This window comes from Eptatretus burgeri, chromosome 1 (assembly GCF_056783735.1).
Source record: "Eptatretus burgeri isolate ZD-2024b chromosome 1, Ebu_testis_v1, whole genome shotgun sequence".
Lineage (NCBI taxonomy): Eukaryota > Metazoa > Chordata > Myxini > Myxiniformes > Myxinidae > Eptatretus > Eptatretus burgeri.
This window is the reverse complement of record NC_140961.1, coordinates 24,412,956-24,437,023: the sequence shown is the minus strand read 5'-3', so window position 1 is coordinate 24,437,023 and position 24,068 is coordinate 24,412,956. Positions and strand designations below refer to the sequence as shown.

At 39.3% G+C, this 24,068-nt stretch overlaps 1 protein-coding gene across 2 annotated transcripts in view; it reads right to left on the bottom strand.

The window, feature by feature from the left end:
* CAD (carbamoyl-phosphate synthetase 2, aspartate transcarbamylase, and dihydroorotase) overlaps positions 1-24,068 on the bottom strand; it is a 246,727-nt gene that overhangs the window by 107,122 nt on the left and 115,537 nt on the right. For both annotated transcript variants that reach the window (XM_085870414.1, XM_085877653.1), the window contains exons 22-31: positions 19,850-20,068; positions 19,014-19,178; positions 17,766-17,948; positions 17,542-17,646; positions 13,897-14,151; positions 10,396-10,477; positions 10,107-10,273; positions 5,745-5,909; positions 2,925-3,056; positions 308-509 (exon numbers count right to left, since the gene is read on the bottom strand). In XM_085870414.1, the coding sequence (XP_085726540.1) occupies positions 308-509; positions 2,925-3,056; positions 5,745-5,909; positions 10,107-10,273; positions 10,396-10,477; positions 13,897-14,151; positions 17,542-17,646; positions 17,766-17,948; positions 19,014-19,178; positions 19,850-20,068 (1,675 nt within the window). The remainder of the gene's footprint in view (positions 1-307; positions 510-2,924; positions 3,057-5,744; positions 5,910-10,106; positions 10,274-10,395; positions 10,478-13,896; positions 14,152-17,541; positions 17,647-17,765; positions 17,949-19,013; positions 19,179-19,849; positions 20,069-24,068) is intronic.

The window sequence follows — 24,068 nt, the reverse complement described above, 5'->3', positions numbered from 1 at the left end:
TCATGTATAAACCAAAAGCATCAAGCTTATGTTGAGGAGTCATGGGGGAAATCAATGTCTGTGGACATTCTCAAGCTTGGAAAAGGAAGAGGAAATAAAAGGTGGAGGTTGTGGAGGAGAGGTACTGTGGTAGCACGATCTTCACACACTCCATACATGCTAATATAAGGGGAATAAGTTTCTGGCTGCATCTAAATCAGAAATGTTTTATCTTCCACAATCTTTGTGAACACAACTTGTTGATGGTCTGAAACTATCACTCAGTAGGAAGCACCCAAAAGGGACAAAAGCAGTGAACAATTCTAACCGTGGTCAGAAGCAAAGCAGTCAATGATGTCCAAGTTCTCCCAAAGTGACTCCATGTCTTCACGAGTTCCGAGCATGGGGCGGACTTGTGCTCGACCACAACCAAGTTGTTCCACATCCTCGTCGCACAAAAAAAGATGATGCGGAGACACTTCACATGTCACTAGCACACCATGCTCCTTTGCTGCACGAATGATGAGAATCTGAGAAGTGGGGTGGCCGGGGGTGGGGGTAGGTGTTGAGAAAGTTGTAATCTCATACAAAAATTATATACCCAGCTCTTTTGAAGTTATTGGTGTGTCAGAGAAAACTAGAAACATTTCCACTTCTGTCAAACTTGCCTTTAGACAATTAACTTTTCAAACAAGGCAAGAGTTCTTAATAATATGGGAGCTTCAATGTCAGAGGAAGCCATTAGGTCCATCAAGCTTGCACAATGGTTGCCAACCCATGGTTGTTTGCCCATGTTCTATCCTCTTCAAATGCTGACCATCAAGCAAGGAAACAGAACGCACTACTTTTTAAAGTCTTTGGTACGACTCGGCCAGGGTTTGAACAGCCGACCTCCCAGACTCAGAAAAGATCTTCTAATTCTATGCTATGGAGTCTGGTGGATGGCTTCATATGTGTGCGAGTGTGTGTGTGTGTGTGTGTGTGTGTGTGTGTGTGTGTGTGTGTGTGTGTGTGTGTGTGTGTGTGTGTGTATATTGTTATGTCTGGCTTCCTTTTTGGGACTACGGTGCAGTAATTGGTCTTTATTTTGATGATGTTTTTTTTAGTTTTTAAAATATCTTTTAGTGTGCCTAAAATTAAAAAATTAAAAAAAACGTTTCCCAAGTATCACAACAAATAGAACTTGAATTAGTGAGTATTTCTCGAGTGTTTATTTTGCGTTTTAATCCCTGTTGCAGTACATTATATATTTTTAATCACATATATTCATAATGTGGTGTTCTTGGCACATTTAAAGTGTAAAATTTTTCTTTTTAAAATGGGTGTAAAATAGGCTTTATATTTTGCTGTATATATCTTTAGAATTATTTTTCAGCCGTTTTTGTTTGCATTAATTACGACTTGTGTTTTCTTCTTCTCTGTATTGAATATAGTAATCTAAATGTTGTTGTTGTTGTTTTTTTTTGGGGGGGGGTGTCTGATTACATTGGGGGGGGGGGGGTACATTGTAATCAGTCTTTTGATGGGGTTTGTGTTGCATTCCATGTGTTCTTTACACTCCATATGTTGTTTAAAGTTTCTCTTCACAATATGCTGACCACATTGTCCACAAAAAATATGATTTTGTTTTTGCTTCCATTGTGTAGGGGAAATTCAGAGTTCTGTTATATATATATATATATATATATATATATATATATATATATATATATATATATATATATATATATATATATATATATATATATATATATATATATATATATATATATATATATATATATATATATATATATATATATATATATATATATATGTATATATATATATATGTATATATATATGTATATATATATATATATATATATATATATATATATATATATATATATATATATATATATATATATATATATATATATATATATATATATATATATATATATATATATATATATATATATATATATATATATATATATATATATATATATATATATATATATATATATATATATATATATATATATATATATATATATATATATATATATATATATATATATATATATATATATATATATATATATATATATATATATATATATATATATATATATATATATATATATATATATATATATATATATATATATATATATATATATATATATATATATATATATATATATATATATATATATATATATATATATATATGTATATATATATATATATATATATATATATATATATATATATATATATATATATATATATATATATATATATATATATATATATATATATATATATATATATATATATATATATATATATATATATATATATATATGTATATATATATATATATATATATGTATATATATATATATATGTATATATATATATATATATATATATATATATATATATATATATATATATATATATATATATATATATATATATATATATATATGACACAACAGGAACCTAATGCCCTCAATTTTTCCAGAGTGCCATCCATAAACTCCTGCTTTTCACACACCCACATCTCTTACACACTGATGGACCCCACCCCCTGTTGCTTTCCTCATCAATTTATTTTATTTTCACTTTCAGTTCGGCAACTCATCTACTCGTTTGCACCATATCCGTGGATTCATGTCCAATTTGTGAACCAATTCAGTGACCCAATATGCAAATTCTTAAAATTTCAGGTCAATTGGATGAAAATTGACGTGACATTGACCTTTGACCTTTTGAACAAATTATTAGTTTTCTCCATATTATCATAATTATCATAATAAAGCTTTGTTGAAAATTTGATGACAAAAGCTCAAATGGTAAAAATGTTACGGCCTGGACAGACACACAGACAGAAATGATCGCAAAAGCCAGTCTCCCACTGCGTGGAAGATGGGCTAATAAAATTTTCTCACCTCCTCCTTTTTGGCCACGTGGCAGATATGTACGTGACGTTTATAGAGTTGGGCCACCATCAATATAGCAGCCACAGTCTGCCTCTCAGCATGCACAGCAATTGGAAGCTGCTTCGGCCAGCGCTCAAAGTGCTGTAAAGTGCGAGCACATCATCATCCCGATTTGTGAATACCACATGATAAATTTTACAAAAACACAAAAAAAGCATTTTGGTTAAAAAATGTTCATAAAAACAGTCCAATGGCATACAAAATGTTATTTTTTTCATTAAAAAAAAAGAAAATAAAAAAGAAAGAAAAATTAAAGATTAGAAAATGAATTATAAGTCAGCATAGCCAATTAGTGTCGGTGGAACAAAAACAAATGAGCAAGGTTAACGGTCAAATGTTCTCGCAAATCTGCCTTTACAATGCCAGAAACAGGATAATTACTTAATAATAAATACAAATAAATATATTAAATATTAATAAACAGAAATAAATTCCCACATGTGAAAAAAACAGGCGTGAAACAACTGAAGGAAGAGGTAAGTTCAGGCTAGTGTGAAAAAAACCTGACTCAACCATGGTGTCAAATCCAGGGCCTCTTCACTAATGTGGAAAAAAGCCGATTGAGCTATTGAATCTTCAGAATAGGTGTGTGTGTGTGTGTGTGTGTGTGTGTGTGTGTGTGTGTGTGTGTGTGTGTGTGTGTGTGTGTGTGTGTGTGTGTGTGTGTGTGTGTGTGCGTATTAGGGATACTTTACTCCAAAAATAAAATTAAATAAGAAAATCACAGCCAACACAGAATTGCAATACATACTATAAATGTCCATCAATTTTGTAACAAACAGGAGAAGGTGGACCTAATCTCAGGCAATATTTAATCCATGACTAACGGACTTTCACAAGCATTAGCGATATTCTTGGCAGGCAACTTTTTATTCCCTTGGCAATCATTTTTTGGTTACGTGTGAATGCAAGCAGTTTTAAAGTGAAAGCATGGCAACATCATAGTCTGTTTCGATTGCAGTACAGGAAACCCTCGTCCAACGCAGATTCATTCATATGCTTTCCCGAACATCCATAAAACTTGATTATGCATGGGTTTGAATGTGGCGCTGTGACACCATCATGCACAGAGGTGATGTCCCCTGCCATCTTCTCCCAACTGCGCTGTGTTCAGTCTGCATAGCACCGTGGTCAAGTCAGTTTGTGCCCAGGAGATTTATTTAACTCAACTTTATGGAGCTGTATGCCATTTCCTTAAATACAGTGTACCATTGAAACGTCAAGCCTCTCCATGTTGTAGTGGAGTAAAGAAATACCGTAAGGTTATGACAGTCACAGAGAAAATCGTGATTTTAGACAAGTTGCGTGGCGGGATGAGTGTAGCATCGGTCGGCCATGGATATCATGTCGATGAGTCCACGATACACACCATTTGTTCAAGCCGGACTTCCTGCAGTATATAATAGAAAAAGGCTACACCCCTGAACCCATGGTTCGCACAGCCTTGGAAGACCAAAATTCCAGGAGTTTTCCTGGACAAAAAAGTTATTTTCCAGGACTTTCAATATAAATGCTTTTTGTAACAAATGACAATGGAACAAACCACAAGAATAAGAATGAAATCTTGTTCCCTCTGTCACCGAAGGTGAACGGAGGTTATGTTTTCAGCCTTATTTGTCTGTGAGCAGGATATCTCAAAAAGTTATGGACGTATTCAGACAAAACTTGGTGGACAGGTTGGGTGTGTGATAAGCGCAAATTGATTAGATTTTGGTGCGTATCCGGATACGAGAATTTTTTAAATTCTTCACCATTGAGAGATAGGGCCAAAAACAACATATAGCACAACATCTCAAAAGGTTCTGCATGGGTTACGACAAAACTTGTGGATGAGTTGGTTAGGTGACGAGAACAAGCTGATTAAATTTTATATCAGGTCCGAATCCAGATCCATCCTATCAGTGGGATACAAAATGTAAACTGTTCAGCCTGGCGGAGGTATGCGCTCCGAGTACCGTTCTAGTTAATAATGGCACCAGGCACATGATTGAAGCACCTATAAGACAATAAAAAGGGATGACACAAACTGTACTGATCTGTATGAATTTATGATTAAAACAGGAATTCCATTCACAGGACTTTTTCTTCTTCTTCTTTACGCCACAATCGCAACAATTAAGGGTCAGCTACTCAGATTCGCCTTCTCCATTCTCCTCCGCATCTTCTTCTCTCAATCCCTTGTTCTTCAAATCTCTTTCCACTGCATCCCTCCACTCTACTTTCGGTGTTCCTCTTGATCTTTTCCCTATAATTGGCTCATTCCATATTTTCTTGATTGGTTCCTCATCCTTTCCATCACGTGCCCAAACCACCACAACCTAGTTTCTTCAGTCTTTTACGCTTCAAATTTTTTTAATTAACTTTTAAATTTAGGCTAAAAAGGGAAATGCAGCAATTTACAAACAGGATTTTCAAAAATGGGGTTTTTCTAAGTTTCCGTTGACACCACAACCCTGCATTTGGTGAGATCTGTGGTACAGTGGAATTTTGCTGGTTTTTTTGTTTTTATATCGTACATTCATGGATTGACATACAATCATACATTGGCCAATATTTCCATACAAAATACACAGTGTGTGTAGAGGTTAACAGGTCTCCAATTAAAAGTAATGGTTCCTTTTTCATTTCTCATTTAATAAATAAATCAGAAAGTTGAAAAAAATTTTTACATTTCCCTTGGATAGAAAACGTCATTGACCTTTAAAGGAAAAAGGAACATCGGCTGTAAATGTAAAAACCCACATTCGTCGATGATAACACTAAAAATACCTCCATCCACGTAGCAACATTATCTATACGAAGAGTGGTGAACGTGTCATTGAGATACATCTTAAGTCCAGCTGCTTGTCCTGCAAGGTTCAAGAGGATGTTGCTGTTTTTGGCAGTCGCACCCAGGAATAGGGCATAATCACAACGAGCTCCAGCCTTTGCCAGCTGCAGAGATAAAACAAATAATTAACTAAAACCAGTCGGGTTACGTCAAAGGTACAATGAGCAACAAGTAAAGATACCATAGCGACATGCCTGCAGGAACTAGGGGAAAACTGAAAATATAAAAAGTACTGTTACATTCAAAGTACACCGCCCCCATGCCTAATAAATTTAAAAAAACAATCATCCAGCGCGGCGCCCTACCGCCTTGCATCACATGGAGTCGGAATTGGGAGGGAGTAGTGTACAATAATTGATTGATTAATTGCATAATTAAAATAAATAAATAAAAATAGCATAATAATTTATTTCTTAATCAATTGGCTGATAGCATACCCAAACCATCACTGCTTCATCCGAATCTGTAGTTTTTTTTTTAAAATCAAGTAATGAATCGAAAAAAATGAAATAATTAACTGATTAATCAATAAATCAAAAACACCCTTTATAGTCAGATGACTTGTTCACCGTCATGTCCAAATATCAGCTTCCAAGCTCAAAGGGTGGCCGAGATATTTGCCAGGAAAAGAAATAAAATAAATAAGTAAATAAGAAATCGATGATAATTGTGTAATGAATTAATTAATTGAAGAAAAAAAAAAAAACTTTTCTGCCAAATCACATCTTCACTTTTGTCCCCAAATTTCATCTTCCTAGCTCAAAGGATGGCTGAGATATCGCGAGGACAAATAAACAAGAAAACAAATGGAGTGAAAACAGAGTACTCCCTTCCTTCGGCACCCAGCGATGGCGTCATGCATCACCTGGATATGGAATTGGGAAGGAGCGGTGTGCAATACCACTTAAGAGGCCATCTATATATTATTTATGCAAAACAGTGGTTTGTCTCACACCCTCTTTTGGTATGTTTGAGGCTTTCCTTCCCTTCTCCCAGTTGTACATCATCTGTAAATGGCCTCTAAACATACAAATACGTACGTTTCTACAAATCAATCAGACACCGACATCGTACATACCAAGTCCACGTGTAAAATAGCTGGCATAAAGCTTCGCAAATGAATCGAAAAAGCACTTAGTATTTATTACAAAAAAGTAATTGATGATTTAATATAAAATGAGCGAAAAAATAAAATAAAAACACAAGTAAAGGAAAGTCAAACAAACCACTTTCAGGGGATGTGCCCCTCCTACAGGAACGCTATTTTGTCAGAAAAGGACCATAGTGCGACCTGTAAACACATGTGAAGCATTCTCTCCACCTATCCAAACATGTAGGACTTCCTTTGTGGTCAAATTTGTCACAATACTATTTGAAGAATCGAGGTCTTTGGGCCGATACAATGAATCAATGAAGACAAAATTTGCTCCTACTATTTCTGGGTCATACAATGTTCCATGAAGTTGCGATCTGCAGCTTAGCTTAGCATCCTCTCTGCGAGACAGCATACTTTTTGATGCAAAGCTACGCCAGCAAAGAACCAGTCCGACGTTTCATAATCGGATTGAGGATTGAACACAGACAAAACCTCAAAGAAAAGCAAGTGTGCCATCTCAATGACATCTTGTCGGAAAATTTTTTATCTTGCCAAAACGAAGTTTTTGCAAGATATGTTAGTCAGCTTGTATGGTTTTTATTTTTTTTTAATATTTTTGTTTGTCTGTAATCACGTATCGATCACTCTGCAGAGCACAGTTATCATTGGAAATTTTTGTAACTTCACATATCAGAGTCCTATAGAGGTCCCTTTCAGTGCATAAAATTTTCAAGGTCAAAGTCAAAGGTCAAGGTCACTTTGTCGCAAATCAGGGGAGTCGACGAAACCCTTATTTTTTGAGTAATTTTGATCGGATCGTCTTCAAACCTCATGGGAATATAGTTCATGGTCTGGCGCTCAGCTGATTAATTTTTGGTGGCGATCGGCCTTGACCTTCATGGTTAGCGCTGGAGGTCGAAAGTTTTTGACCCCAAGGTCAAATTTTGAAATCTTAGATACCATATCGAGTAATACCTCATATGAAAGCGCTTGATAAGTGCTTTCCAGATCTGTCAAAAGTTTGACGCTATGACGTCATTTGATGACGTCATGACGAAAAAACGGATTTTTCATGAAAATTTTATTTCCTCAGTTCTCATCAAAATCTCTTGATATTTCATGTACAACGGTCCTGGAGAGATACCATTAACCGTACAAAAATATAAAGGTCAAGGTCACAAAAAGGTCAAGCATCAAGGTCGACGAAACCCTTATTTTTTGAGTAACTTTAATCGAATAAATAAGTCACTCATGTTCACATTTTGGCAAGATACTGGTCATCCTGGGGGTGACATTGGTTTTTTATATTTTATTTTTAGCAGCATTCGCTACGCGAACGCTGCTCGCTACACGAACGCTGCTCATAGAGAGCTCGGCGTTGTTGTTCTTCTTCTTGTTCTTGTTCTTGTTCTTCTTGTGAAGACAAGACCTTAACCTCTAGGACTCGGCTCTTGTATATACAAGATCCGGATCTCCTTAAATACTAAACACCTGTACACATCCTCGCATTGACGGTGCCTTTTGAGAGCGTCTATCATGAACTTTTAAATATATTCGGACTTTGCTTTAAAGTTTCGAAAAGTTCACGTTACTATTTAAAGATTATTCCATTATCGTATTGTAATTTCGTAAATACACTATTTATTTCGTAAATACACTATATATCGTAAATACGCAAATACACGATGACGGGTCTCGCTATTGGCTTAATCAAGGCACGTGACGAAATATCGGAAGTTGTTGTTGTTTTTTTTGTTGTTTTTTTTAGCCGACAAAACCTTTAGGACGCTGCTCTTGGACACATTTGTCCTTGTTTATTTATATTTCCCCAAACCCCTCCCATCCTCTCTCCCCCCCCTCAATTAATTCCTGTCCTTTTACCATCTAAACGATGAGGTGGAATGGTAAAACTATTGGTTAAACAACCAGCCAGACTATGACACAGCATTTCTGGATGCTCATATCCAATCTTGAAAGGGTAGTTACACCTGTTTTTGCATAATGATCTGAATATGGTGGAGTGGGAGAACTTCAAAGGATGAGTGGGCACAACAGTGTAGAATGCTTCTGTTAGGAGTTGGAGTATGGGATTTAGACTTGATTCCAGATTCAGAAGAGTACAACCACCAAGAAGAGGGAATTATGAATGGCCGATTCCATTGAGATGTTACGGTCAGAAGAATAAATCTCATGAAATCATAAAATTCAAATCCAAGAAAACTCAAACTTTGATAGAAGAGAAAAATGTGATAAAATAAAAATCCGCTATTGTTATTGTGATCATGTTATTGCAAATAAGAATGCAAGTTCTCTTTGAGGATACAGTACCCAACCACACCTTAAGAAGAATGGGACTTGCATATATTTTGTATTTCAAAAACTAAACTACTAAGTTATCTTCGTTCGTGTGCAGCGCAAGGCTGTGGGGTAGCATCATTGGCTCAGAGCACGGCTGTGCAGCTAATGCAGTGCCATCTGCAGGTTAGAGCAGGAATAATTTGTTCAGGATGCCAGCGATAGAGCATCCACTCTTCACGAAGGACACCATGAGATCATAAACATCTAACAACTACAACTGGTGCTGGCAGATGGGATGTCCAGTTTAACGTCCATCCGAGGGACGGTGCACACATTGATTAATTATCCTGCCCATAAAACACCGGGAAGGCAGTTTATAGCTGGGTCAAGATTCAAACCTAGGCTAGGCAGCTTCGAGGCGAGTGTGTATACCCCTCCGCTGTCCTGCCAGCATTCATATGTTGATGATGTTGTTTGTCGGCTAAAACGTTCTGCACACTCCTCATACACTAAGGAAATTAGTAGTCCACATTAAAATAAAAAAATGTCCACCGATAGTTCAAAATGTTCTGTTATTTCGTGGAAACGTCAGGCCCATACACGAAAAGGTGAACAATTTGTTTTCCAGGCAAAGTTACATTTTAAAGTAGATTACCTCACCACCTGTGTAAACCTAATCCAGCTTTGCATGTTTATCTAACACAGACAACCTGTGAATCCCAAGTCTGATCAACAAGTACTTATTCCCAAAGTTTTAATCCCAATCCAAAAAGAAGTTTATGAACGAGCCAAAGCCTCAGACTCGATTAGATTCCTCAGATGCGGCAAATTGAATCGTTGCCATTTATTTTTCATCTCTTGTCTGTTTCATTACCACACATCAAATGACCAGAGAGACAATATTCACCTTAAGTGCAAGTGAAAGAGTCTCCTGGTCCGTGATTGAAGGCAACGTGTTTGGCATGACGCCCACGAGGGTCACGCCACCTGACAACGCTGCTGCTGTCCCCGAAGAAAAGTCCTCTTTGTGCGTAGCACCCGGCTCCCGCAAATGAACGTGGACATCCACGAGTCCTGTAGGATGAAGATGCCGGCCATAAGGCCCAAAACAGAGAAGCTGTAGTCTCGTCAGGATAACCTCTGCTTTTCGCAAAATACATTCCGGAAGGCACAGATGAAACGTGCACAGTTCGTACCCGGCAATCTGACAATGCGATGAGAAGTCATGCAATCCACATGCGTCTTCACATGAGGCGCCCCTCCAACCAAGCGCAGTGCCTCAAATAAAAATAAAGCAATCCAGATTTTAAGAAGCCAAACTCATGGTATTCATGATCACAAAGTCAGGATGCAAAACCTCAGAATATTTCGACAACATGACTGTTTCAACAGATAAAAGCTGCCTTCTACAAGAAAAAAAAAAACAATAAACGGATACGGGAAAAGTAAACGGGGTGAGAAAACAAGTAAAAAAACAATTAAGGATAGAGAAGAAAGCTCACTGTGAAGTGAGAAAAGTTAGAAACATGAAACAAAGTTAGAGAATGGAATTAGAAGTGAAGAAATGCCAATCAGGATGAACGACAATTTTTGTAATTTTGTGACCTAACAAAAAAATAAAATAAATAAAAAAAGGTATCAGCTGCCAAAAACTCAGATTACAAAATAAATTACATTTCTACAACAACGTTTCATCCAATATTTCAATCTTTTTTTTGTACGAAACACAGGCATTTAATTAAAACTAATTAATTGCACGATTACCGTATCTTTCGGCCGACAAGTCGAATTGTTTCATTCCCCCCATTTTTATTTCTTTCATACATAGATAAGTCGATTTGGAGTACAAGATGAAGCTAGATCAACTACGATAGTTAGTAAAACTGTCAATCATAACAGAGGGGTTAATTCCTCCCTGAAACTCACAACATGTATCCTTGCGGACGGTACTCCCAGGGACATGAATATTAATGAGCTGTTTTGTGCATATTATTTGAATTACTTTGTGGGATGACCTTTCCGATAAATTATGAATGTAACTTGTTATCATACAGAGGTATAGTATTTAAAACAAGCTTCAGAATCATTATAAGCACTGGCTCACAGCACGCATTACGCCAGTTCCATAACGCTGATGCCATATTTCCTGTGTGCAGCCAAATTCCCACCATTTTCCTCGGCGAACTGAACAACTTCCAACTTAAAGGCCCGGTCACACCTTGACGTTTTAGCCAACGTATGCCGATTTTTGAATTTTTTTTCTAAATCGCTGGCACACGTTGAATACGTTATGGGTAAGTTTTGATAACATTGAGAGCACGCTGAAAAACACTGCCACACGTCGTTGTACGTTGGCTTTAAACGTTGTACTTTTTGGTTGTCCTCAAATTTTTTCATGCTTGAAATTTCACGACGTATGCCGGCGTATGACTCACACGTTCCGCTACGCTGGCCACAAGTTGTATGCACAGTCTGCGATCGTTGACAGACGTCAACACATGCTACTTGTAAGTTAATCATAATTTGAGACACACAGAGGTAATGTTTAGCGTACCCGAAACTTATTTCTAACCTATGATTAACGTGTTGTTGGCACGTTACGCGATCGTTGCCACACATCGACAGACGTTACTTTTAAGTTACTCATAGGCTGAAAGACGTCAGTATAATGGATCGTCCTTGCGTCAGCGTCCACGGCCAGGACACTTATTTGCAGCATTCTTCAAACTTTTCTTCGGCATGATGAGGATGTTCACACTTCGATGTCTAGCTTGGCTATGATTCCAATTGTCCATCGGCAGCGTCTATTTAAAATAGTCGAGTTTGAGCGTTTTAACACGTTCAGAAGAAACGCTTCAAATTTCCAAACCCCAGCGTCAAAAAACAAAGGCGAGTGACAGCAATTTAAATCGTTCATTGTAAACAATGAAACTAGCTGAGTGGTACCGTTTAAAAGTCGTTGAGTGTAAAAAAAATCCAATTGTTGAGCGCAAGCGTCTACTTTCAATAGTGGAGATGCAGCCATTTAAATCGTTGAGTTTATCATTTAAATCGTTAAATCGTTAAACGCAAGGACGATCCATCATAACCCACACCCTCCCCCTCACACTCACACTCACCTACTACTGCCAACATGAACAAACTACTACTAATACTAATACTGATACTGATACTGATACTGATACTGTTACTGCTGACATGGACATCGACTCAAAAAGGACTCGAAAACACTGTTGGGTTCCCCTTTTATGAGCAGCATTTTTATATACCAATTCCCAAAACCGCTGGGAACACGTCTTTATATGGCAGTTGTAAGCAAGAAACACGTTAATTTTTTTTTTTTTGTCGACTGGAAGACGTCATTGGAATACGTCTACATACGTCGATGTGTGTTGGGACTACGTAAAGAATTGGTTCAAAGCACGTCAAACATAAGTTAGAAATAAGTTTCGCGTAAAAAAGACATTACCGTGACGTGTTTCGACTTATGAGTAGCTTATAAGTAGCCTTTGTGGACGTGTGTAAGCGTCCACATATCGTGTGTAAAACTTATCCCCATCGCATGCGGAACGTGTGTCATACGCCGAGTACGTCGTAAAATTTTGAACATGTTTAAAATTTCTTGACGTACTCTACTTACTACGACGTATGATAGCGTACTTTAGCGTTCTACTCATGTATACCAAACTTACTCATACCGTATTTGACGTGCCCCAACGTTTTAGACACATTTTTCTTAGGTCGGCATACGCTGGCAAGATCGCCAAGGTGTGACCGCGATGTTGACACTTCCATTTCTACGGCAGTTATGATTCGAATCGTTGTGCGTCAGCCTTTTAATAGGCTACGTCACGACATCGTCGGCGATGCGTGCAACGCGCTATGCCTAAGTTAGACTATCGTTGGGCATCGGTTGTGTAGGCCGACAACAGGTTCAGCATTCGTTGGTATAAGTTATCTATAACACAACGAAACGTTCTGTGTCCGTTACCAATGCGTTATACATAAGACCAAGTCGTTATGAATACGTCCGAATCTTTAAAAAAAAACATCAAAAGTTCAACGTAAGCCAGCGTTTTACATACATTTTAATACGTTGCCATCGCTGGCTAAAACGTCAAGGTGTGACCGGGCCTTAAAGGCCGCCGTGCATGACTTCACGGGAGGCATTTTAAGATGGCGCAGTAAGGATAGATACACATGATAGGGATTGAAAAGAATGGATCTAAGGTAATTGCTGAGTGCGCGCTCATTATCGGTTGGATAATATCGCATGCGTCAGTGCGAGTGGATTAACGTTTAATTGCTCATCCAATCGGCAAACGTTCCGGGCAATGATTTCTGTCGAAGTGCGTTTTAAGTTAACAATTCTCCAATTTATTTCAGAAAATATCATACATCGCAATTTTTTTCATTTATGAAACTCAATATCTTAAACTTAAACCATAGATAAGTCGATTCTGAGAACAAGTCAAGGCCAAGACTTCTGGGGAAAAAGTACCAACTTGTGAGCCGAAAATTACGGTGTATTTATTGTACAACCATTTTATGCCACAGACGAGCTGAATGGACCTCAATAGCCAACAGCTTTTGCCACTTTTAGCAATTTTCAACAAAAACCGAGGCAGATCTGCACTTATTGAGATAAAGGAAATAATAATAATAAAATTAAAGAAGCATCACAGGATGGAATTTACCTCGACAAAAAGCTTTGTGCACTTGATGTCAGTAATGAGCGGAACCGAGTAATCAACAGCCATTCGACGTGTACGATAACCCCGAGTCATGAAGGAGGAGAGCCGTCGGCCACCAGCATTGCGCATGGGCAAGTTTATAACCAGATCAAAATGGTTCTCTGACAGATAGTCTTGGATATTACGCTGACGTTCAGGCATGTTTCCTTCACTTCCACAATTCTCAGCCTCCTCAAAGGGCCAGTCCACCGCCATCACCTATCGATTACAAAAAATGGGGTTACAACTATTAGCAAGTGCTTACCTGGGGAGAATTACTACGATAACAACAGCTTATCCAAATACCAGGATGACAGTTTATAGCTGCGTCGGGATTCAAACCCAGGCTTGACAGCTTAGAGGTGAGTGTGCATACCTCGAGGCCATCCTGTCAACCCCTATGGGAAAGGTACTCAGAGAAGATTAAATTATTGAAGCAATTACAGATAGTGGTGAACTGCTCCACAGTAAAACAATAATAACAAGAGCGCAAGTGAGCACAATATATGCCCGAAAAAGAAGGTATATACAGAATTGTGCGACTACATGGAAAACTGCATCCTGGTTGCCATGGCAACCACTTTAGATGACGAACGTATGTCGCGACACACCGTCTCCACAGTCTGTACCGATGTACCAAATATGAAACGTGAAAGTTGAAAACTTTGGGAGTTAGAGTGCGGACAGGGACGGACAGACGGACGGACAGGGACAGACAGACAGACAGACAGACAGACGACCGGTATGACACAATACGCCCCGATATATATATATATATATATATATATATATATATATATATATATATATATACATTAAGTATATCGGGCGTATAAAAACTAGAACGGCACTCGGTAGAGCACATACCTCCGCCAGGCTGATTAGTTTACATTTTGTATCCCAGCTGATCGGCCGGATCTTGATTTGGACCTGAATTTAAATTTAATGAGCTTGCTCTCGTCACCTAACCAACTCATCCATAAAATTTCGTCCGAATCTGTCCACAACTTTTTGAGATTTTTTTTTCACAAACAAACAGACAGACAGGGATGAAAATATAACCTCCATCCACCATTGGTGGCAGAGGTTAAAAAAAAAAAAGCCTGGAAGAAAGAAAAAAAAAATGCAATCTCCCAAACTTGGAAACGTCTGGTACTAATCCACAAAAAATGATATACAGTACTGTACGAGGTATGATGGACCTCAAGGATGAGACAAATTAGCCTGATCTCCAGTATTTATAAATAGGCCACAAAAGTTATCAATCACTGACTCATGACTAAATTGAACAATTGATGTACCATTTCTGCTAACTTTTCTTCAATGTGGATGCAACTATCTACAGTGGGGAGAACAAGTATTTGATACACTGCCGATTTTGCAGGTTTTCCCACTTACAAAGCACGTAGAAGTCTGTAATTTTTATCATAGGTACACTTCAACTGTGAACGACGGAATCTCAAACAAAAATCCTGAAAATCACATTGTATGATTTTTAAACAATTAATTTGCATTTTATTGCATGAAATAAGTATTTGATACATCAGAAAAACAGAACTTAATATTTGGTCCAGAAACCTTTGTTTGCAATTACAGAGATCAGACGTTTTCTATAGTTCTTAACCAGGTTTGCACAGACTGCAGCAGGGATTTTGGCCCACTCCTCCATACAGATCTTCTCCAGATCCTTCAGGTTTCGGGGCTGTCGCTGGGCAACACAGACTTTCAGCTCCCTCCAAAGATTTTCTATTGGGTTCAGGTCTGGAGACTGGCTAGGCCACTCCAGGACCTTGAGATGCTTCTTTCGGAGCCACTCCTTAGTTGCCCTGGCTGTGTGTTTCGGGTCGTTGTCATGCTGGAAGACCCAGCCACGCCCCATCCATCCTACCCTCAATATGGTGCAGTCGTCCTGTCCCCTTTGCAGAAAAGCATCCCCAAAGAATGATGTTTCCACCTCCATGCTTCACGGTTGGGATGGTGTTCTTGGGGTTGTACTCATCCTTCTTCTTCCTCCAAACACGGCGAGTGGAGTTTAAACCAAAAAGCTCTATTTTGGTCTCATCAGACCACATGACCTTCTCCCATTCCTCCTCTGGATCATCCAGACGGTCATTGGCAAACTTCAGATGGGCCTGGACATGCGCTGGCTTGAGCAGAGGGACCTTGCGTGCGCTGCAGGATTTTAATCCATGACGGCGTAGTGTGTTACTTATGGTTTTCTTTGATACTGTGGTCCCAGCTCTCTTCAGGTCATTGACCAGGTCCTGCCGTGTAGTTCTGGGCTGATCCCTCACCTTTCTCATGATCATTGAGGCTCCACGACGTGAGATATTGCATGGAGCGCCAGACCGAGGGAGATTGACTGTTATTTTGAACTTCTTCCATTTTCTATTAACTGCGCCAACAGTTGTTGCCTTCTCACCAAGCTGCTTGCCTATTGTCCTGTAGCCCAACCCAGCCTTGTACAAGTCTACAATTTTGTCCCTGATGTCCTAAGACAGCTCTCTGGTCTTGCCCATTGTGGAGAGGTTGGAGTCTGATTGATTGAGTGTGGACAGCTGTCTTTTATACAGATAACGAGTTAAAACAGGTGCAGTTAATACAGGTAATGAGTGGAGAATGGGAGGGCTTCTTCAAGACAAAACTAACAGGTCTGTGAGAGCCGGAATTCTTACTGGTTTGTCGGTGATCAAATACTTATTTCATGCAATAAAATGCAAATAAATTATTTAAAAATCATACAATGTGATTTTCAGGATTTTTGTTTTAGATTCCGTCTTTCACAGTTGAAGTGTACCTATGATAAAAATTACAGACCTCCACGTGCTTTGTAAGTGGGAAAACATGCAAAATCGGCAGTGTATCAAATACTTGTTCTCCCCACTGTATATATTAATACTGAAGGACCAATTTTGTGCTCCTCCTAGCAGTCACGTCACGTTTTTCTCGGTACTATGACCTGAGAAGTTTTGACACGATGTACGTCAAAGTAGACACGTGCACAAATCAGGGACTTCTTCACAAGGAGTAGTGTACACCAAAAATGTCGTGTACAAGGACGTTTTGTAGGCCTCATTAGGTAAGGCCATGGAGTACATCGACTGGGATCTGGCTCTTACAAGAGCCGCCACTGGTCGTCATATTGGGCTCATGGAATGGAATCCGTCTGTGACGGGGTTTCGGCTAGTGTACAGTGATGGTAAAAGAGCTGAACAAATTGGAACTAAAAAGTTTTTAAAAAATGAAGTGATAAAACCAACCACCAACAACCATTGATGTAACCACATCATTGGTGAAAATATATTGAATTTGAATCCTTTCTTGAAAGAATAAATAAATAAATGCAAAAATGGGAAACCACACCAATGCTTCGGCAGAAAAGTGAATATCTACTAAATGGCAGAAATCTCAAAAGTTTGCATGAAGATCGATAGCATCATAGAAACTGAACTTGAGCAACAAGTATTTATACAAACGATGCAAACATTTATTATGTGTCCCCCATCCCCTATGATGAAATGAGGCGAGGCCAGGGAAAGCAGGAAGGCAAAAAAATTAAACACAGTCGCAGAAAGGCAGTAGCTATGTTGTAGAGGAACAGCATATTGCCTTGACATTGTGCTCTGTGTAGAAGTCCGCTGTGCCGAGGCTCGCGTACAAGTTGTAACCGAGGCGTTCGAGTGTTTGAACCGTTGGGAGCAATTCGTTCTTATTCTGTGGTCGACGGGAACAAGTGAAAAATAAAATGACAAATCACGATGTCCATGAGCATAAGAGTCATGTGCTACCACAAGCGTGCCTCAAATGCATAAGGGTAGCTTTGGGTACAATACCTTGTAACTACCAATGGAAAGGAGGATGTTTTTACGAGGTATGCGAAAGCCTGTGCTGATCATTGCTTTCAGATAGGCCTCGTGCCTGTTTTCACCAAAGCATGCCACCTCTCCGGTGCTCGTCATTTCGACACCCAGCATCACATCGGCACCAGCCAGACGTGCAAACGAGAACTGTGGTACCTACGGCATGGAGTTAAAAATAAAAATAAAAAGTAGAACGTCACTTAGTAGCGTGCCTAGTCTTGCCTAACATGCTCATTCTTAACAAACATACCATCATTAACTGAACATGCTACTATTATGGCATGGCATACTGCTATTATGGCTCATATACGTATATTATGGCCCATATACGTACTATTATGTCATAACTCTCCATTATCCATAACTTTATTTATTATTGATAGATTACTAGGATATTTAACAACTATGTTTATGCACACTGCATAATCAAGACGAATTGTGTCAATGAAGATGAATATGAAAAAAAAAAAACATTTCAAACTATATTCCCCATGGCAAGTCGATCATATATATGAAGTTTTGCATCAATTTGTTAAGTTGTTCTGCAGAAGATGTTTCCCTTTTTATTTTCAATCCAATATGGCCAACAGACCACGTGACTGGTGACATTATAAATTTAATTCTTCACTCACACCAGGTCGTAGATCAGATTATTTGAAGTTTCAGATTTTTTGGATAAGAATTTTGATGCAACCAATTTCGGCCGGAATACCACTTCACCGATGACGTTATTATTACCACTTTATTTAACACACGGGGAGTTGATGAAGTATGCCAAGTTTCAATTATTTCGCTGAGCAGTTTCAGAAAAAAAATGTCCAATATGATTGCCATATCATGTGACATACGATGTTGGAGTTGTCAATAAAATATTATCGATAGGGAATTCCTCCTATGTTTAAAGTTTTGCATCGATCAGATAAGCGGTTGCAGAGAAAGAAAAAAAAAAAAGAGAAAGCGAAAATATATAGATGTGGACAACACACACACACGCACGCACATGTGTTACAACAGTCTCGCAACCCCTTCAAAGCAAGATGAAGAAATCTTTAAAGGTTTTTTTTTTTAAATATGAAATTGAACACTCTTGGTAAAGTTTCATGATTTAAAAAAAAAACCATATTAACGACAGATACAAGAAAGATTAATTCAGGGTCACTGCTAAAAAGGAGAAATTTTTATTCGTTAATGTGGCAAAGATTAAAAATAAATAAAGCATACCTTGACACCCACGATACTTGATCTTGCAAGACCGACTGGTTCGACCTCCCTTCCCATTATCACCTGGGTTGCCATAGCCACCAGGTCAAGCCCCAGTGTCTTGGATACAAACGGGAAAGAGCGCGAGACACGAACGTTGCACTCGATCACTTTTAACTGATTGTCCTGGTACGGGGATAAATTTCATACAAGGGTTATGCACTAAATACAAACCCCATCACTGTTTTGGTACCAGGAACCACGTGCCACTTTGCTGCATGGATCCTGACCAACAGGGAGTGTCTGGCACACACCATCCTGTCTGTGGTCCACAAACAGATCTGGAGGGGTAGATGGGAAAATTACAATAAAAGAAGGACAAACTTCCAGGCCATGTGCAGACATCAAAAAGCCAATACTGCCACTCATTACAGTCCCCTAAGGGAGTACGAGTGCATCATATTAGGCAAGAGAACATTATTACATTCCTGATATGCATGAACCAGGTGGTCCAGGGAGGGACAGCATCCGAGAATGTGTTTCTGGTGACGTGGCCATTACCAGCATGAACCCACAGAACATACAGGTCAAGAATGTAAAAACTTTCTCTTCCCTACACTGTGCAGGATGATCCACCCTGTAGGGAAGCTGGAGTGAGCGGCAGTATCTGCTTTTTGCACATAGCCTGCGGTTTATCCTTCTTTTAATTCCTTTGCATCGTTTATTAATTCGCTTTAATATTTTCATCCATTCTGCAGTCGTTACATTTGTCCACCATCGATAGTCATTAAATCACGAGCCACCACACCGATACACACTCACCACCCCCACCTCGTCAGTTTAACCAATTCCCACACCTTAGCTATGAGCTGCAGGTTGAAAGGGCCAGTGACTTGAAGCTGCTGACCAATGGCACGCACGATCGCCTGGATACGATCAATAGTTTGTTCATTGAGGTCTTGTGCCGGTGTTACAAGCGTAGCATCACCGGAGTGCACTCCGGCATTCTCCACATGCTCAGACACGGCAACAGCAAGCACAGCTCCATCACAAGCGACGGCATCAACATCAATTTCCTGAAATCCAGATGCACATGCAATGTAATGCAAACGTCGCATATCAGAGTGACCAACAAAATTCACAAAATGAAAATTTCTACATTATTCTAGAAGAATGAAAATTCTACAATATTCTCGAAGAAGTCAGCTGATATAATTAGAGAAAGGGTTGTTAACAAATGAAGTCAAAAATGCTACTTTTTATAGATACCTTTATAAAATAAATAAAGGGTACTATTTATATTAATAGGCAAAGACCAACTGTCTATGGTTCTAAGTAATGTTTTTCATCATAATTTTTTGATTTCCCCCACAAGGAGGAGGGTTGTGATCAATGATTTGGACAAGTCAGAGAACCTTTCAGGTTAACAAGATGAAATGCAAGCAAAAACACAAAGCTATGCATGAAAATGGTTCAAAGTAGGGGGAAAAAAATAATTTAACAAGCTGTATCATTGCAAATAAATAAATAAAAATACACCCGAGCGGGTTAGATGGTCAGCTCAGATACAAAACTTGATGCAACCGAGTGTTAATCAACCTTAGCGACTGTGAAAAGTGAAAACAGAATTTAAATTGAACTTAAAATAACCGCGCGAAGCCGTGTTGAAATCAGCGGACCCCGTGTTGCCCAATAAACAGGGCCAGACGACACAGGTAACGAGAAACTAGTTGGTCGAATTAAATCTTCTTAATAATCCCCATGAAACCCATTATGCATTATTGCCGTCCGATGCTTCCTTATCGGCCATTCGACCAATCAGTCATTTTGCACTTGATGACCCTGTAACCTTGACCCCGAGGTAAAAATGCGAAAAAAGGGCTCAGACAATCTATGGAGAGCAAATAGTATTATCATTGTGTCAAGTTCGAACTCAATTGGCCGAGACGTCTAGGAGGAGATAGAAAAATAAAAATTGTTGACAGAAGGACGGACGGACGGATCTGAGGACATCAAACGGTTATATTAGGTCAGAGAGCTGACATAATAATTAGGCCGAGGCGAAGCGAAGCGAGGTCAAGGCCGTATATTCTTGGTACTCGAAACACCCTGCAACCGATGCTGACAGAAAATGGATTTTTGGAACGACGGCCGCATTTTTCATCCAATCATCTGTAACTTTGTGAAAAGATTCTCCATGGGGAGACGCTTTTTCACCTTTAAATATGTTTTCTTCGCAAAAGCTTGAGCGATTGAAGCTTTCAACATGGGAGTGCCTTCCCATGGAGAATTTTTTGAACAAAGTATTACATACTTCCTCGAGGCACCGCCACGAGCGCACCAATGACCCAGAGGGTGTCCTGGTACAAAAACATTTACGGAGAGTAATGCGTCCTGTATGTTACCAACGTACAACAAGAGGTAGGATATTTAACAAGCAATTTATTAATCTCCACTGTCCATCTTTAAAACGTCAATTAATACCGATTAAAAGAAACACTGAAAGGGGAACCCAAATGCTCACATCATCTTGATGCTAATATATCCCTTGATAACCCCCAAAAATAGATATGATGAGTCGTTTTTTTGATTGCCGAATTATAAAGTTGGTAAATTTGTGATTAAAAGTCGAAACCTTCTTCTTCTTATTAATATTAGCCCTGACGTCACACACAGAAGTAGACCACCAGATCCGTACTATATACAGGTTACATCACGGTATGATTCAACTCAAATGTCGAATAATTTTCGATTTTCCACAAATATGCCGAGTCGATGCGTCGTTGGTGCTCGTATATAAGCAATACAAACCGAGATGGTTTCATGCTGCATCAATGGCCGAAAGACCCAAGGTTTGCCAGAAATTGGATGAAGTTTGTCCGAAATACCCGAACATGGAACTGGCCTTCAAAATGTTCGCTTTTTGTGCTCCGAACATGTTGCAGAGCAGTGTTATGAATCAACAGAGATGGCTACATGTCATGGTTATCCACCACAATTGAGAGGGGGTGCCATCCCCATGATCAAATGGAAGGAACAGCCGTCGCTTGAAACTGCAACACCATATCTACCCAACTACCAGTACATGTACATGGACAATTTGAGCGGTGAATCAAACACCTGTTTATTGCCCGGCATTTACCACAAGAGCACCTGAAAATAATTATCTACGATCAACACAAATTTCTACAAATCAAATGAACCACCATGTATTTATAGTCGAGAGAACGTATGCATGTGTCATCTACTCCACCGAGAGGATTTGACCGAAATGGCTAAAACTTTCAGGGTCCCCCCTTCACCATTTTCGGGTTCCCCCCTTCACTTCAACCTCAAGAAATTAATTCCTTTGACTGAAGATTTTAGCGCACGCATGCACGCACGCACCTCCAGTTGCCTGCCTTTAACACAGTAAGATTAAGTTTTACTACATTCCAGTTAAATGGTATACTACTCTGCAACAAATGCTACGTGATGATTGGATGGAAAATGTGGCCGGCATTTCAAAAAGTCTGTTTTATGCAGTCATGGGTTGCAGGGTGTTTCATGTACCAAGAATAAATGGCTTCGACCTTGCTTCGCTCAGCTTTGACCAAAATAAGTAATTCCAGTTCATTCAAAATACTGTATTCCAAAAGTAAAAATTAACTTTCACCAATCTACGATTTGCAACATCCTTCATCCAGAAATCAACCAGAGTTGGTGTCAAAGCCACCCAATGCTCGCCTGTTTATACATTTATCGTTTTAAAAGACGAGTCTAATAATTAATATTTTTATAAAGCATTGCAGTGAAGTATAATTATAAAGCAATATATGTATTTGTATATTGTAATCAGTAACAAGAGCGCAAGTGAGCACAATATACGCCCGAACAAGAAGGTATATACAGAAATGTGCTACAACATGGAAAACAGCATCCTGGTTGCCATGGTAACCACTTTAGATGACGAACGTATGTCACTACACACCGTCTCCACAGTCTGTACCCTATGTACCAAATATGAAACGTGAAAGTTGAAAACTTTGGGAGTTAGAGTGCGGACAGGACGGAACGGACAGACAGACAGAGACAGACACAGACGGACGGTATCACATAATACGCCCCGATATATATATATATATATATATATATATATATATATATATATATATATATATATATATATATATATATATATATATATATACATATACATATATATTGTTGTGGTTACCAAATTCGCAAACCACCATTCAGGTCCCTTTGGTGAGGTATCTCGGTAAGTACATGTGTAGTTAGGCCCAAACCCGTTGTCTAGTGGGAATACATGTCATTTATGCGTGCTGCGACTCTTCAGGATAGCCGTTTTTCTTTTACTATCTTTATTTTGGACCAACCGCCATTGTTACCACCACCAGTCACAACATCAACCACCAACCACAACGCCGCTTCACCACAACCGCCACGACCTTCACGTCACACCTCACAACCGTCGCATCGCCACCGTTCTTGCGCCGCTTGTGGGTACCGGTGTTGGACTCGTGCAGGGCGCGCGCCGAACAGCGTGTACAAAATCACGGATTTTGTGCTTCAAAAACGGATCAAAAACGACACACGCCCACTTTTTGCCGTCCAATCGGTGAGCGAGGGGCGATTTGGCCCCGCCTCCAGGGCGTTGGAGGGCGATCGATATATGCAAATTTATGGATCAAAAAGCATTCACACCCACTTTTTCTCGGGCCAATGGGGAGCGAGGTGAAAGGTCGAAGGGAGGGGGTCAAAGATGAGAGGGCGAAGCTACGGGGCTGATAAAAGCGACCGTGTTCGTCAGTCCAGGGAGTAGGAGAGTCGAGAGGGAACAGAGAGTCAAGACTTCGCGGGCGGTGGAGTTGGCAAGAAGGAGCTGGTCGTCGTGTGCGTTGGAGTCGGAACGGAGGGGACGGAGCTGTGGAGAGGCGGCGAGGGCAGACGAGGGGGTGCTCGCGTCGTGCAGGGAGCTGCACCCCAGGGAGGCCGACAGCGTGACCTGGCCGAGGTGGAGACGCTCGTCGCGGGGCAATAAAAATCCTCTATACCCCGAGCATCAGCAACCCC